General features: G+C 42.1%; 2 protein-coding genes across 3 annotated transcripts in view; both read right to left on the reverse strand.

Annotated features, from left to right (window-relative positions):
• Nucleotides 1-617: 617 nt before the first annotated feature.
• Nucleotides 618-5,526, reverse strand: LOC110509917 (nucleophosmin). Its single transcript, XM_036967828.2, has 11 exons — nt 5,229-5,526; nt 3,954-4,033; nt 3,708-3,827; nt 3,506-3,599; nt 2,868-2,968; nt 2,564-2,592; nt 2,434-2,485; nt 2,255-2,335; nt 1,937-2,059; nt 1,692-1,766; nt 618-1,451 (listed from the first exon to the last, which is right to left on the reverse strand). The coding sequence occupies exons 1-11, from the start codon at nt 5,266-5,268 to the stop codon at nt 1,401-1,403; spliced, it is 846 nt and encodes a 281-aa protein (XP_036823723.2). The 5' UTR covers nt 5,269-5,526; the 3' UTR covers nt 618-1,400.
• Nucleotides 5,527-8,200: 2,674 nt separating this feature from the next.
• The window catches only part of LOC110509916 (A-type potassium channel modulatory protein KCNIP1), a 53,593-nt gene continuing 45,442 nt past the window's right edge, over nt 8,201-16,351 (reverse strand). For both annotated transcript variants that reach the window (XM_021591133.3, XM_021591134.3), the window contains 7 exons: nt 13,662-13,786; nt 13,008-13,077; nt 12,502-12,572; nt 11,892-11,999; nt 11,695-11,799; nt 11,490-11,552; nt 8,201-10,938 (listed from right to left, as the gene is read on the reverse strand). In XM_021591133.3, the coding sequence (XP_021446808.2) occupies nt 10,891-10,938; nt 11,490-11,552; nt 11,695-11,799; nt 11,892-11,999; nt 12,502-12,572; nt 13,008-13,077; nt 13,662-13,786 (590 nt within the window). In that variant the 3' untranslated portion in view covers nt 8,201-10,890. The remainder of the gene's footprint in view (nt 10,939-11,489; nt 11,553-11,694; nt 11,800-11,891; nt 12,000-12,501; nt 12,573-13,007; nt 13,078-13,661; nt 13,787-16,351) is intronic.

Below are 16,351 nucleotides of genomic sequence, written 5' to 3' on the forward strand. Positions count from 1 at the left end.
TAAAGGGTGTCATCCCTCAGTCAGGGAAGTGGACACAATGCAGCTGTCATCAGTGATGGAGGTCCTGGAGGTGGCAGGCCTTCAAGGAATAGCAGTGCTGTCTAGTCTCAGCAATGTCTGCCAGACAGCGATTGACATTTAGCCTGAGGTGAGACAAAGTTGGAAACTATCTGCATAACAGTGATGAGACCTTTTGAGGATGTGACAAGTGATTGTGTATGCGAAAAACCAAATGAGAGCTAGTACAGACCCTCTAGTGGACACCAGTAGTGAGACAGCGCAGACCATGTTCTGGGGTGGGGAGTTTCTCTGCTCATACAGGACCAATAAAAAGCCTAATTCACAAATTGTAGTTTTCTGCAGTTGCTATGGGCAATAAAGAAAAATCAACTGTCTTGTAGCTTCTGGTCAGACAATGCCCCTTTTCATGTCTGAATGAGTATTAGAGTAGGCCAATAGTTTATCAACCATAAGGTATTTTGTCATTCAGACTAAGTCTGTATTATGGTATTAAACTGGAACACCGTCCAGATCATTAATCCTTATGCTCATTAACAGCCATGCAGATAGGGGTCACAATTATATTGTACCATGTAGTCATCAATAAAAGGCAAGTGTTCCCCCAATATTTTTTTTTATTGCAGATCAATATTCCTGTGGCTAGAGAGCTGTTAATTTTACATTGTATAGCAATTCAATAGAACAGAAGTTACAAGGTCACAAAGCAGGTATGATACAATATAATTATTTATTAACTTTCAGATGACATCTGACACCGGTGTGTTAGCTACTTCGCTCTACCCTTCTAGCAAAATATAAAACCGTGAGCATGACTTAAAACCTGATTGGACCAGTTAACATTTTGTCTTATATTAAGTGTTCAATGTTAACATCTCAGACCCTGAGGAACCTACCCTCTGGAAGGGATTGACAGGAGCATCCAGACACCAACAGCGTATGGATGACATGAACAGCCATCAAGTCACTTGACCCATTTACAAACATACCCCCAAAAAGAACATGCATATGAACAGATACCTTCCAAACTGCCAGAGGGACAGTCCTTCAAAACCAACTGACCAGACTTTAAAAATGCTACATTCAAACAGTAGCAAGTATGTATTTTACACATTTATAAAATGTTATGTTCCAAGTGGGTTTTCCCAGGTCTACCCACATGAAAGCTGGAATAGTATCACCCCTCCCACCCTCTGAGAGGGTCGTGGTGCTGGTAGGGTCAGGGGCTCAGTCATTAGTTCCATATTAGTCGGCGTGCCACAGCAGTACACTGGGGACTGGACGGGCTGCAGAAGTTTGATTGACATGGGAAGGGCCAGGAGAGGCCAAGGAGGGAGGGGGGGGGGTTGCAAAATAAAATCAAAAAAGGTTTACCAAAATATTTATTTTTTGTCTTCCACAGTCTGTCTCCACTTCCACAGTTCAGCCATTGCCTGAAAAAAGATGGGAAAAACATTTACCAAAGCATAAATCATAATGTCATAGTGAGATATCAGAACTTTAGAGGTACTGGGGTTTTTCACTGCTGATCAAAACCAAGTTGTCTTTATTGCTCTTCCAGGATGTGTTCCAACAGCACTATGGTTGTCATTTCACAAACTTCCAATTGAACCACATTACGTTCCAGACAGACAGGTCAAATTTCACAACATTCCTTGGGAGCATTACCATACCTTGGCGTCTGTGACTCTGAAGCTGTTCTTCACAAAGCTCTCGAACTTGGGCTGGAGTTTAGGCAGGTTCACTCCCTGAAATAATGACATTACTATAGGTATTCAGATGTCCCTTTAATCTTGTGTTCGGTCAGTCTTTTGGTTAACAGTTCTTTAACATCAGCTAGATCAGTTCATCCTATCTCCGTTTTAGGCAAGTGTATTTCCAGATAATATATACATCAAGACAGAAAACATACACCCACCTTCTCCATAGTCGCTTTCATCTTGGCCTTCAGCTCAGGGATGGTGAGTACTGGTTTGGAGGTCTGAGGTGTTTTAGGGGTTGCTTTGGGGGTCTGGCCATTTTTGTCACCAGGCGTATTTGACTGAAAAACAGAACTTGTTAGACAAGACATGTAACATGACTAACATGCATCACTACAATACTCAGATACAGGAGTGGTCATCTTCAGTCTCAGTCTTTTGGTAAGCAGTGTTGAAAATGCATCAGTAAATCAACTCAACAAATATCATCTTTGACTAGAAACAATGTACGGCAGAAGATGTGTGAAGAGGACTACCTGTTTGCCAGCTGGAGTGTTGGCTTTAGGGCCCTTTCCATTCTGGGCAGGAGTCTGAGGTTTGGACGGAGTCTTCTTAACCTGAGTAAAACAGAGGTTTCTTGTGTCATTTTCAAAGTTAGAATGAAAATAGGCTGAACTTAACTAAATATTACAGGTGGGCAAATAAATGCACTCACCTTAACAGGAGTTTCTTCAGCCTCACTCTCCTCCTCATCATCATCGTCATCCCTAAAGAGATGTTACAAATCAATTCTAGATTAAACCTCACCATGGAACATTGGTTAGTCAGTCAAACACTACACTTACTCCTCATAGTCATCCATCTTCATCTTCTTCTGTGAAGAGGAGAAAGGGAAGGATATGGTAAGTGTCATGAGGTGAGGATGTGACGCAAGAGTAAAGAGTGGATAACATTCAGAAATGGGAATGACCCTCTTCAGTCTCAGTCTTTTGGTAAGCAGTGTTGAAAATGCATCAGTAAATCAGCTCAACAAAGATCATCTTTGACTAGGGAGGCCATGCAATATTAGGGCACCAGATATATACATTTTGTAACGCAGGTTATTTCCCCGTTGGCGTGTTGGATCAAAGGCCAGTATCCGGGACCAACCTGAGATTTAAGTGCTGGTACTGATGCAGCCCTTTTCTTGGGCGTTTGTACCCCTTCCTCTTCATCATCGTCCTCGTCAAAAGTTTGGTCTCCTCCCATCACTGGTGGAAAAACAACAAGTTAACTTTGAGTAGATAGAATATGACAACTTCCCTAGGATCGGGGGCAGCATTTGGAATGAAAAGCATGCCCAAATTCAACTGCCTGCTACTCATCCCCAGAAGATAAGATATTAATAGATTTGGATAGAAAACTCTGAAGTTTCTAAAACTGTTTGAATCATGTCCGAGTATAACAGAACTTATTTAGCAGGCGAAACCAGAGGACAAACATCCAGATTTTTTTTTTTTTGTCAAGTTAGATTTGTAGAGTCATTTATTTGAATTTGGCGCTCTGCATTTTCACTGGCTTTTGGCCAGGTGGGACGCTACCGTCCCACATATCCCAGAGAGGGTAATTAATAAAGATACATTAAAACAAAAATCTAATAATTCTCTGTATTTGATATTTCAGTCTTTTGGTATGCAGTGTTGAAAACACATCAGTAAGTCATCTCAACAACTATCATCTGACTACAGATGCCATGGCAGCACCAAATATACCATGGGAGTAACAGTCCTGAGATAAGCAATACTCACTGACAAGGTGCTGGCCACTGATGTGGATTGGACCAGAACCAGCCTTGAGACGGAAAACTGCTGGGGATGTGATTGCGAACCCACTAAGACACACCTGCAACACACAATTAACTGCTCAGTAGGCATGAACTCTACACAAGGCCATACAACCACCATCTCCCACTCAGGGATAGAAGAGAAGTATTGACAACTGACTACTCACACTTGGCAAGGTGGAGGGTTTGAGCGCAGCTAGCACAGCCTTCACCTTCTCACCCTCTGCGTCCTGTCCTTCCACCTCCACAACATGCAGCTCATCCTTGGTGCTGGGGTCCACACACACCTAAGACCAATCAACAGGAGACATATAAAGTTCATAAATAGTTTATCATACCTATAACAAGAAATGGTTAAACAGAAATATTGCCATCAATTCATATTATATAAAATAAGCACCAGTAACCCTCACCATCCTTAGGTCCAGTTGGTGCTCAAAGTCATCCTCTTCTGGGTTGAAGACAACATCCTTCCCAGATTTCAACTCGCACCCTATTGAAAAAAGTGTCAATTACATATGAGGAAATACTACACTGTACCCCTTTCCCTTAGTCGATGGCAATGTTGGGCTGGGCAATTTCTTATCCTGTAATAAAATGGTGGGTCTTCAGGTGTTTTTCCAGCCAGTAAAACGGCTGATGCAACTAATAACGACTCAATTGAAGACTATGCCATGTTGAATCACTTGCGTTCCTGGAAAAGGAAAAGCATGCACCCAAACCGTTAACTTGTGGAAAAGGTTGCCCATTACTGGACATCTCCCAGTTTGAGGTGTCTGAGGTGAGGCCAAAATATGGGTCACATACTCACGTGGTTGGAAGAGTTGTGAGCACTGACAAAGGGAACGTGTCCAATGCAACTAACTAGCTCTTAGACATGCTGCTATGAACATTATGCGAGTCAAACTACTTACAAAAACCACCACATGTACCATTTGGAATTCACGTATTATTTTAATTGTCCAATCACCATTTCAATCTGGGACTTAATGCCACGTCTTTAACAATAACATGTTAATTTATCCACTTTCATTACGTTATCACAGGTAACTAGTTAAAAAAGCTTTAGCCAAAACTAGCAACTTAGGCAATGTTAACATCTTGCTGCATAGCATGAGCACGTTTCTAGACGGCCTTGTGCGCCATCTTTAAAACACGTGTTCAGACGCATGGAGGGCCAACTAGCTAGCCCGGTAGTTTGTGGAACATCGCCTGTAATGTCAAATTTGTCCAGCAATGTGAACTTATCAGTCTGGCCCAACTACCACAACAAATTAAATCAACCAGGGAACCAATATGATGAAAGCATTACCCAATTTAGCGAACTACTAAAAAAAGGTCTCAAGATGGTTTGCAAGCTAACTACTATAATACCGTCCATGTCTCGTGGCTATCTACTAAGCTGACAACTGGGTACATTATTTCCATTCCCAAGCATTGTAACTAATGACATTGTATTCAGAAATCGTTATTGAACCATACATTGACGAAACTCACATCGCCCAATTAATTTTAGCTAACTAACATTAGTTACTGTAGCTAGCCATTGTGCTGGCTGTGTAGCTACCTCGTGCGATGTTGGCGTCTGATGAACAGCTCTTTTTCTTGCTAACTAGTTGACATGGATTTGAAACTATACTGAAAACACCAAATTATGTTACTTAAAAAAATAAAATAAAACATCTCACCATAGAGAAAGGTCTGTGGTCCCATTTGTTCCTCGTCCATCCCGTTCAATTTGATTACTAACAGCGGGCTCTTCCGAAATGAACTGAAATACCTATTTCAACGCAGGCATACGCTACACGGACTCAATGGCCACACCTCCTTTCTAGATTGATGGAAGATTTTCTTTGGTATAGCCCAATCATCACAGTTATTTACTGAAAGAGGCGTATTTATAAATATTCATGATCATTAGAGACAAAGTGGAGTCGCAATTCAACCGCTGACGTGCGTCCGCCATCCCGCTTCTTGATTTTGTCTACCAACACCAGACACGATCAGGACACACAGGTTGAAATGTCAAAACGAACTCTGAACCAACTATATTAATTTGGGGACAGCTCAAAAAAACATGTATGGCAATTTAGCTAGCTGCTTGCTGTTGTTAGCTAATTTGTCCTGGGATATTAACATCGGGTTGTTATTTTACCTGAAATGCACAAGGTCCTCCACTCCTCTACAATTAACCCCACAGTTAATTTCCAGTAATCTCTCCTCCTTCGGGCTTCTTATTTTTTGGACTTTATATGGCGGTTGGCAGCCAGTTTTAAGGTGCACTACCAACAGGACTGGATTGTGGACCTCAGTTCATCTTCAATCACCCACATGGGTATATGCTCTTAAAAACCAATGAGAAGATGGCACGTGGGTATATAACCAACGAGGAGATGGGAGAGGCGGGACTTGCGTGTCAAGCACAACAAATAGAACAAAGTTCTAGCAGTGTTGGAGCAATGATTGGATAACATGTATGTGTACATTTATTTTACAAAGCTCGTACACGCTACGCAAGCGGTGTGGTCAGCATGTCAGACACTAGACATATGTGGCAGGGTCTACGGACTACAAAGGGAAAACCAGCCACATCACGGACACCAATGTCTTGCTTCCAGAAAAGCTAGACACCTTCTTCACCCACTGTCAGGAAAGTGCAACCAACGCAGCCCGCTACCAAGGACTGTGGGCTCTCCTTCTCCATGGCCGACATGAGTAAGACATTTAAGGGTGTTAACCCTTGCAAGGCTGCCGGCCCAGATGACATCCCTAGCCGCGTCCTCAGAGCATGCACAGACCAGCTGGCTGGAGTGTTTGTGGACATATTAATCTCTCCCTATCCCAGTCTGCTGTCCCCACTTGCTTCAAAGTGTCCACCATTGTTCCTGTACCCAAGAAAGCAATGGTAACTGAACTAAATGACTATCGCCCCGTAGCACTCACTTCTGTCATCATGAAGTGCTTTGAGAGGCTAGTTAAGGATCATATCACCTTTACCTTACCTGACACCCTAGACCCACTTCAATTTGCTTACCGCCCCAATAGGTCCACAGACGATGCAATCACCGTCTTACTGCCCTATCCCATCTGGACAAGAGGAATACCTATGTAAGAATGCTGTTCATTGACTATAGCTCAGCATTCAACACCATACTTCCCGACGGGCCGCCCCCAGGTGATGAAGGTAGGAAACAACAACACCACTTCGCTGATCCTCAACACTGGGGCCCCACAAGGGTACTCCCTGTTCACCCATGACTGCGTGGCCATGCACGCCTCCAACTCAATCCTCAAGTTTGCAGACGTCAAAACAGTAGTAGACCTGATTACCAACAATGACGAGAAAGCCTACAGTGAGGAGGTGAGGGCCTTGGGAGAGTGATGCCAGGAAAATAACATGTCACTCAACGTTAACAAAACTAAAGGAGCTGATCGTGGACTTCAGGAAACAGCAGAGGGAGCACGCCCCTATCCACATCAACTGGACCGCAGTGGAGAAGGTGGAAAGCTTCAAGTTCCTCTGCGTACACATCACTGACGATCAGAAGTGGTCTACCCACACAAACAGTGTGATGAAGAAGGCGCAACAGTGCCTCTTCAAACTCAGGATGCTGAAAAAAATTGTCTTGCCCCTAAAACCCTCACAAACATTATCACTGCCTGGTATCACCGCCTGGTATGGCAACTGTACCGCCCGCAACCGCAGGGCTCTCCAGAGGGTGGTGTGGTCTGCCCAACGCATCACCGCGGGCAAACTGTTTATCTATGCATGGTAACTTTACAAATTACCTTGACTAACCTGTATTCCCGCACATTGACTCGGTACCGGTACCCCCGTATATAGCCTCGTTATTGTTATTTAATTTTCTTGTTACTTTTTTGTTTTATAAAATGTCTTCCCTTTATTTAGTCAATATTTTCTTAACTCTATTTCTTGAACTGCATTGTTGGTTAAGGGCTTGTAAGTAAGCATTTCACGGTAAGGTCTACCTACACCTGTTAAATTCGGCACGTGACAAATAAAATGATTTGATACTACCTGCCCTCCAGGACACCAACAGCACCCGATTTCACAGGAAGGCCAAAAAGATAGTCAAGGACATCAACCACCTGAGCCATGGCCTGTTAACCCTGCTATCATCCAGAAGGCAAGGTCAGTACAGGTGCATCAAAGCTGGGACCGAGAGACTGAAAAACAGCTTCCATCTCAAGGCTGTCAGACTGTTAAATAGCCATTACTAGCCGGCTTCCACCCGGTTACGCAACACTGCACCTTAAGAGGCTGCTGCCCTATATACATAGTCTTAGAATCACTGACCACTTTAAAAATGTTTACATACCGCTTTACTCATCTCATATGTAAATACTATATTCTATTCTATTCTACTGTATTTTAGTCAATGCCACTCCGACATTGCTCGATCTAATATTTATATATTTCTTAATATTATTATTTTACTTTTAGAGTTGTGTGTTTTGTTAGATACTACTGTGCTGTTGGAGCTAGGAACACAAGCATTTTGCCACACCCGCAATAACATCTGCTAAATATGTGTATGTAACCAATAAAATGTAATTTCATTTGACTGACTAACTTCATATTTTATTTAATCCAGAGATCCCTCTTTCTCTCCTCTCCCTCTGTGCACACACACACACATTTTCTCAAAACATTTTATTGGTAGCATTTGCAATGTACAACAGAACATGAAAGCTTAAGCTCTCTCCTATCTGTCTGTCAAAGATAGAGTATTGTATGAGGTGAACCTCTTTGTTACATTTTATATTCAGATTGTTTTAAGCGCTGATTATCATTCATCATTATTTACCCCTTTGACACCTGAGGCAAAAATAATTGCAACATAATCAATATATATCTATAGTGCATTTGTAAAATAGTCAAGACAACTTCCCTTTTTTCAAACTTTACAAACTCAACTATTCATGGGTATGACGCTACAAGCTTGGCACACCTATATTTGGGGAGTTTCTCCCATTCGTCTCTGCAGATCCTCTCAAGTTCTGTCAGGTTGGATGGGGAGCGTCGCTGCACAGCTATTTTCAGGTTTCTCCAGAGATGTTCAATTGGGTTCAAGTCCAGGCTCTGGCTGGACCACTCAAGGACATTCAGAGACTTGTCCCGAAGCCACTCCTGCATTCTCTTGGCTATGTGCTTATGGTCATTGTCCTGATGGAAGGTGAAACTTCGCTCCAGTCTGAGGTCCTGATGACTGCCACCAACATGCATCACTGTAAGGATGGTGCCAAGTTTCTTCCAGGCGTGACACTTCGCATTCAGGCTAAAGAGTTCCATCTTGGTTTCATAAGACCAGAGAATCTTGTTTCTCATGGTCTCAGAGTTGTTAGGTGCCTTAAGGCAAACTCCAAGCAGGCTGTCATGTGCATTTTACTGAGGAGTGGCTTCCGTCTGGCCACTCTACCATAAAGGCCTGATTGGTGGAGTTCTGAGAGATGGTTGTCCTTCTGGAAGGTTCTCCCATCTCCACAGAGTAACTCTAGAGATTTGTCAGAGTGACCATTGGGTTCTTGGACACCTCCCTGACCAAGGCCCTTCTCCAGCTCTCAGATCGAGTCTTGGTAGTTCCAAACTTCTTCAATTTAAGAATGATGGAGGCCACTGTGTTCTTGGGGGCCTTCAATGCTGCAGACATATTTTGGTTCCCTTCCTCAAATCTGTACTTTGACACAATATTGTCTCTGCGCTATACGGACAATTCCATCGACCTCACGGCTTGGTTTTTGCTCTAACACGCACCGTCAACTGTGAAAACTTATATAGACAGGTGTGTGCCATTCCAAATTATGTCCAATCAATTGAATTTACCACAGGTGGACTCCAATCAAGTTGTAGAAACAGCTCAAGGATGATCAATGGAAACAGGATGCACCTTAGCTCAATTTCGAGTCTCATAGCAAAGGGTCTGAATACCTATGTAAATAAAGGTATTTCTGTTTTTTATATTTAATAAATTAGAAAACATTTCTAGAAACCTATTTTTGCTTTGTCATTATGGGGTATTGTGTGTAGATTGACGAGACAAATAATTTAATTAATTTTAGAATAAGGCTGTAACACAAGAAAATGTGGAAAAGGGGAAGGGGTCTGAATACTTTCCGAATGCACTGTATCTATTTGCCATAATGTACACTGAGGAGGAACTGACAAAGTCAGCACAAATTAGTAATTCGTTGAAGAAAAATTATAGTTGTTTCACATTAGAAGAATGTTGGTTTTGTCCTGTGATGAGTTTGGGGGTTTAGCTTAACTCCTGTATCCCTCACTACACACTTCAACAGACAAGTCAAAACACCAATGACCAACACCTTTCACGTTGCGTTACTCAGATGTTCATCTTCTATCATTAGTTTGATTCAGCCATCATACAAGAGGATGTATCATCAGTCATAAACCAAGTCTATTAGGTGTATTTATAAGCATACAGTAGAACAGGCATCAGGACAGACACAATTACAAGGATAGACAGGAGTGCGACAGCCAAGCCAACAGAGGTACAGAGGTCACCACGACAACAGTGAAACAGAAACAACAATTAAAACAAACAAATAATACATTAGGACAACCTCATATTTTTCGAGCATAAACACATTAATAAATAAGCAGATATGTAGATCATAGCTATCGATAAATCAATCACTGAATGAATGAGTTTAAAGGTCCAAGTCCTGGACAAACAAATGGTTGGTAGGGCGCATAGACGTAGAATCATGATTCTATTTCTATGGTAGGGAGGGAGGAATCCCTCTGGCTCAAGCATGCATCTATTTTGGCAAAAAGAACAGAGTCAAAAGAACCCAAAGTATCCCGGCGTAGTTTCAGTGTTTGACAGGTAGGGGTCAGGAGTCTTTCAGGAGTTTCCACATAGGCCTAATTGGGGAGCAGCGTATGGGTTTGAGTTTTCTCAGCTGTATCCCACTGCAGTCTATATTGTATGATCATCTGATTTACAAACCTTTATGTCACATAAAAAGGCAGAAAGCATTTTCCAGGTAATTCGTTTGCATACTCCCAGGCTCAGCAATATGACTAGCAAGTCCAGGGTTCTCTCAGCGGTTCTGGCTTCATCTGATCCATACCCAGGCAGGTAGCCAGGCAGAGACATTATTTGGCAAACACATGAATGCTGACAAGTTAGATGAGAGGATGAGAGAGATTGATATACATCCACATTCATCCACTCTGACAGACACGCACGGATAAACAAACGTGTGGACACACGCACATGCGCACATGAACTCACACGAATGCACTGAAACACACACAATCTCTCTCATTATCTAATTCTCTCCTTCCTTCCATCGGCTCCTTTTTTACATCACATTTTCGAAGAGCTGCATGGATCTCATCATCATTTCATCCTGAGGGGAGAAGAGGAGAAAGATGGTAAGACAGAATGTTGCAGCTCGGATGGTTGAGGGGCAGCTCTCTGAGAACTGCTGGAGGATCTTGGATGGTTGGTGGCCTGGCAGTTGGGAGCTTGGGCCGGAGGCAGAAAGGTCGCTGGTTCGGGTCCCCATTTTGACTTAGTGGGAGACGTGCCCTTGGGTGAGGTGCTTGACCCTGGTTGCTCTTGTGGGTCGCTCTGGACAAGAGCCGGTTAGATGACTGAATGTAATGTAAATTTTGAGCAGCTTCACTGCACGTAGATTGTATGTTTTAACAATATTCAATTATAAAAAATATATATATATTTAATAAATTAGCTAAAATCTATAAAAGCCTGTTTTCACTTTATCATTATGGGGTATTGTGTGTAGATTTATGATAATTTGTTTTATTTAATTCATTTTCGAATAAGTCTGTAATGTAACAAAATGTGGAAAAGGGGAAGGGGTCTGAATACTTCCTGAATGCACTGTGGACACCAACAGCAATATAAAATGTATAAACATGCATGTTCTATACATACCTCCTGGCATGCGACAATGAACTCCTCTAAAGTCACAACTCCAGCTTTGTTTTTATCCATTTTCTGTGGGAAGGGAAAAAGTGAGTGAAATGTAAATTTGTAGGTAAGTATGAAATTGTTATGTGGTTTAAACTGGTGTGCCCTACTAAGGGGTAGAGTATGCATGTGCTTTAATATTACATTATACTCTAGGATATCAAGTCACCTGGAAAAAAGCATCCACATGCTGTTTAGGGACATCTCCCTTGAGTGCAGGGTAGGTATATTTCCCCATCATGTCGTAAATGGCCCTCACAATCTCAGTCATCTCCTGAAACACATAAATACAAACGGTATTAAAACAAGATTACTTCATATGTGAATCTTTCAATACATAACTGACATGTAAATACAAACAGAGACCTCTCTGTTAATGTATCCATCGTTGTTGATGTCGTAAAGATGAAAAGTCCACTCCAGCTTCTCTCTCATAGTACCCCGCAGCAGTGTAGACAGTCCCATTACAAACTCCTGAGAGAGTCACCACATGAGCGAGATTAAAGATAAAATACTTAGTAAAGACTGAGTGAATAAGATAGACATAATTCTTCATATTCCTTCATTTAAAGCAGGGGTCGGCAACAGGTGGCCCACGAGTGATTTCTTTTGGCCCCCAAAAGTTTTCAGTAAAGAAAGAAAAAATAATAATAATAATAAATAAATAAATAAATATATATATTCGGGGAAAAGAAAATGTTGAGTTTAGGAAATCTGTTCCAAAGTATTCCCACAAATAAAAAAATATACATTATATGATTGTATCTCAATGTAATCAAGGTATGAATGTATTTTTATTTTCAAATTACAATGTCTTTTTGGGCTTAGTTGTGGTCAATTTGTAGTGTACAAATTATAAATATGTTCTGTTCGCCCGTCCTTCGGCTCCAACAAAAATCGTCCCACGGCTGAATCTAGTTGCCTCCCCTGATTTAAACTGTCCACTGAGTAATAGTGATGGTGTTTTGGTTTTTACCTCAAACTTAATGGATCCATTGTTTGTTGTGTCAAATGCATTGAAGAGATAATGAGCGTAAGTGCTGGCATCTGCAACACAACCAGATACAGGCATGAGATTTTATAATCCCAAAGTAGTGCTAGTAAATGAGTCCCAAACAAGTAAGGAAGGGCATGTTATGTGTCTAAACGAGAGGTATCTGGCTGTACTGTACCTCCATGGGGGAAGAACTGGGCGTAGATGTGTCTAAATGAGAGGTATCTGGCTGTACTGTACCTCCATGGGGGAAGAACTGTGCGTAGATGTGTCTAAATGAGAGGTATCTGGCTGTACTGTACCTCCATGGGGGAAGAACTGTGCGTAGATGTGTTTAAATGAGAGGTATCTGGCTGTACTGTACCTCCATGGGGGAAGAACTGTGCGTAGATGTGTCTAAATGAGAGGTATCTGGCTGTACTGTACCTCCATGGGGGAAGAACTGTGCGTAGATGTGTTTAAATGAGAGGTATCTGGCTGTACTGTACCTCCATGGGGGAAGAACTGGGCGTAGATGTGTTTAAATGTTTCTTCATTCACCACTCCACTTGGACACTCCTGTGGAAACCATGTGAAAACACTATTTCAAGCTAAAATAATGCAGCTTCTTCTGGGTAACGGCCAGATCAACCAATCATTTACACTCGAATGGCACCACCCATGGTTACAGAGAATTAGCGTCAATCAAATCTGACAGCTAATTAACTGGAAATTAACTAGCAATTTCCATATAACTTGTATGTGGGTGTATGTCAATGTGTGGGTGGGTATTTGAGCATGTGTGTATGTAGAGAATATATGTTTATATATATTTTATTTAAAAAATGTTTGGTTTATATGGGTAATGCAGCATGTAATTGTTGCTATGGTGTATGAAAGGCTTAGTTGTTCTGGCTGCAGGCAGTACAATCTGATTAGCACCATATGAAGTGATGAAGGCGCGAAGCTAAAATCATTTACATATTGGAGTCGCAGATGAAAGAGAACAGAGCTTTGACAAACACTTGTGAAGATGAGAATCAACATAAGCAGGAGTATACATAAGTGGCAGGGAGAGAGATAGAGTAAAGACAGGCAGAAAGAGAGAGGAAAAGAAGACAAAGATAGACAGACAGTAAAGAAAGGGAGAAGGCTGTGCGTACATTCTTGAAGCCGCGGTAGAGGATCTGTAGCTCTCTCTTGGTGAAGTTGGTCTGGGCCTCCAACTGCTCCAGACCCTCAGGCCTGTGACACACCATGGTCATCTCCAACTCATCATCAATCTTGTCTAGATAGATAGAGATTCATTGTGTGTTTATATAAGGGACAGATCAAAATGTATTGTGGGGAGAGGCTGTTCCAACTTAATGTGTCATAAAAAAAATGCACCCCCCCCCCCCCCCCCAATGCAAAATATATTTTCATAAGACCCTCCCCCTTGTACAGTAAAATAAATGGAAAACCCTCCCCCCATAGAATTAATTACAGATAATGTTTACGATCACAAAAACAATAACTGTAGTAACCCTATGTTCATAAACGCGGATATCAACTTCACCACTTCAGCAAGCTTTTGTGGCACAGTTGATCCCACACAGGGCTTCGCCAACCACCAGAGATGAGCTCACTCTCTTTGCCCGTTTCATTACACTACGATCAGAACTGGCTGCCGACAATGATCAGCTAAGGGGAAATCAGATTTTCAACATAATTATATAAAATATATTAAATGAATTTTCCGACAACAGGTTTCTATGCCAATGCACCATACAACCAATAAACAAAGCATACCGACTTTGGCACTTCAATATCATGGCACTTCAAAAGTTTGGAAACACCTACTCATTCCAGGGTTTTTCTTTATTTTTACTATTTTCTACATTGTAGAATAATAGTGAAGACATCAAAACTATGACATAACACATATGCAATCATGTAATAACCAAAAAAGTATTAAACAAATCAAAATATATTTTATTTGAGATTCTTCAAAGTAGCCGACCTTTGCCTCACAACCAGCTTCACCTGGAATGCTTTTCCAACAGTCTTGAAGGAGTTCCCACATATGCTGAGCATGTGTTGGCTGCCTATTCTGTCCTCACAGGCACCTGTGAGGCCCAAATGGCCTAAATGTTCCATCCTAACAGGCACCTGAGTCTGTGTAGGGATGTGATTTGAATGTGACTGAAGGAGTGGGATGGTTGTTTTGATTTATTTTTCTATTTTGCAAAATCATGAAAAATAAAAAACAGAAAAGCTTTATTTACATAAGTATTCTGACCCTTTGCTATGGAGACTCGAAATTGAGCTCAGGCGAATCCTGCTTCCATTGATCATCCATGAGATATTTCTGCAACTTGATTGGAGTCCACCTATGGTAAATTCAATTGATTGGACATGATTTGGAAAGGCATACAGCTGTTTATATGAGGTCCCATAGTTGACAGTGTATGTCAGAGCAAAAACCAAGCCATGAGGTTGAAGGAATTGTCCGACACAGGATTGTGTTGAGGCACAGATTTGGGGAAGGGTACCAAAACATTTCTGCAGCATTGAAGGTCCCCACAAACACAATGGCCTCCATCATTCTTAATTGGAAGAAGTTTGGAACCACCATGACTCTTCCTTGAGCTGGCTGCCCAACCAAACTGAGCAATCGGGGGAGAAGGGCCTTGGTCAGGGAAGCGACCAAGAACCTGATGGTCACTCTGACAGAACTCCAGAGTTCCTCTGTGGAGATGGGAGAACCTTCCAGAAGGACAACCATCTCTGCAGCACTCCACCAATCAGGCCTTTATGGTAGAGTGGCCAGACGGAAGCCACTCCTTGGTTTGCCAAAAGACGCCTAAAGGACTGTCAGACCATGAGAAATAAGATTCTCTGGTCTGATGAACCAAAGATGGAACTCTTTGGCCTGAATGCCAAGTGTCACGTCTGGAGGAGACCTGGCACAATCCCAATGGTGAATTATGGTGGTGGCAGCTACATGCTGTGGGGATGTTTTTTAGCAGCAGGGATTGGGAAACTAGTCAGGATAGAGGGAAAGATGAACGGGACAAAGTGGGGCGAAGGTTCACCTTCCAACAGGACAACGACCCTAAGTACAGTGGCTTCGGGACAAGTCTCTGGATGTTCTTGAGTGGCCCAGCCAGAGCCCGGACATGAACCCGATCGAACATCTCTGGAGAGACCTGAAAATAGCTGTGCAGAGACGCTCCCGATCCAACCTGACAGAGCTTGAGAGGATCTGTAGAGAAGAATGGGAGAAACTAGAGGTGTGCCAAACTTGTAGCATCATACCCATGAATACTTGAGGCCGTAATTGCTGCCAAAGGTGCTTCAACAAAGTACTGAGTAAAGGTTCTGAATACTTATGTAAATGTGATATTTCAATTTTTTTTATTTGCATACATTTGCAAAAATGTCTCAAAATCCATTTTTGCTTTGTCATTATGGGGTATTGTGTGTAGATGGATGAGGGAAAAAAAGGTTTTAATCAATTTTACAATAAGACTATCGTAACAAAATGTGGAAAAAGTCAAGGGGATGGAATACTTTCCGATCGCACTGCATGTCTTCAATCATTTCCAATGCCTTTGCGAGTGATGTGTCAAGGACTGTGTCTGCAGCTCTTTTCTCCCTTCTTCTCACACCCCTGCTACCACTGCTGATGCTCTGTCAGTGAAGTACGTCTTTGAGGTGGGTTCAGGATAGAGCTTCCCAGGTCCTGCATGGAGACTGTTTCTAATTCTGCACTGCAAATCTGTGCAGGATATGGACTGGGGGCTGATCACCAGACAGCACTGATGGCAGAGGTAGTGCTTGGGGCCAGTGAAAAGGCAATGCTAGGGCG

The sequence above is a fragment of the Oncorhynchus mykiss genome, chromosome 29, assembly GCF_057628025.1.
Source record: "Oncorhynchus mykiss isolate SJ-2025 chromosome 29, ASM5762802v1, whole genome shotgun sequence".
Taxonomy (NCBI): Eukaryota; Metazoa; Chordata; class Actinopteri; order Salmoniformes; family Salmonidae; genus Oncorhynchus; species Oncorhynchus mykiss.

What these genes read in the sequence shown, in the direction of transcription:
- LOC110509917 (XM_036967828.2), bottom strand. Translation starts at nt 5,268, where the DNA reads ATGGACGAGGAACAAATGGGACCACAGACCTTTCTCTATG. An exon ending in ACCAACTGGACCTAAGGATG is followed by an intron (nt 3,828 to 3,953) that starts GTGAGGGTTACT and finishes GATTGGTCTTAG; the next exon opens with GTGTGTGTGGACCCCAGCAC. An exon ending in CAGTGGCCAGCACCTTGTCA is followed by an intron (nt 2,969 to 3,505) that starts GTGAGTATTGCT and finishes TTTTTCCACCAG; the next exon opens with TGATGGGAGGAGACCAAACT.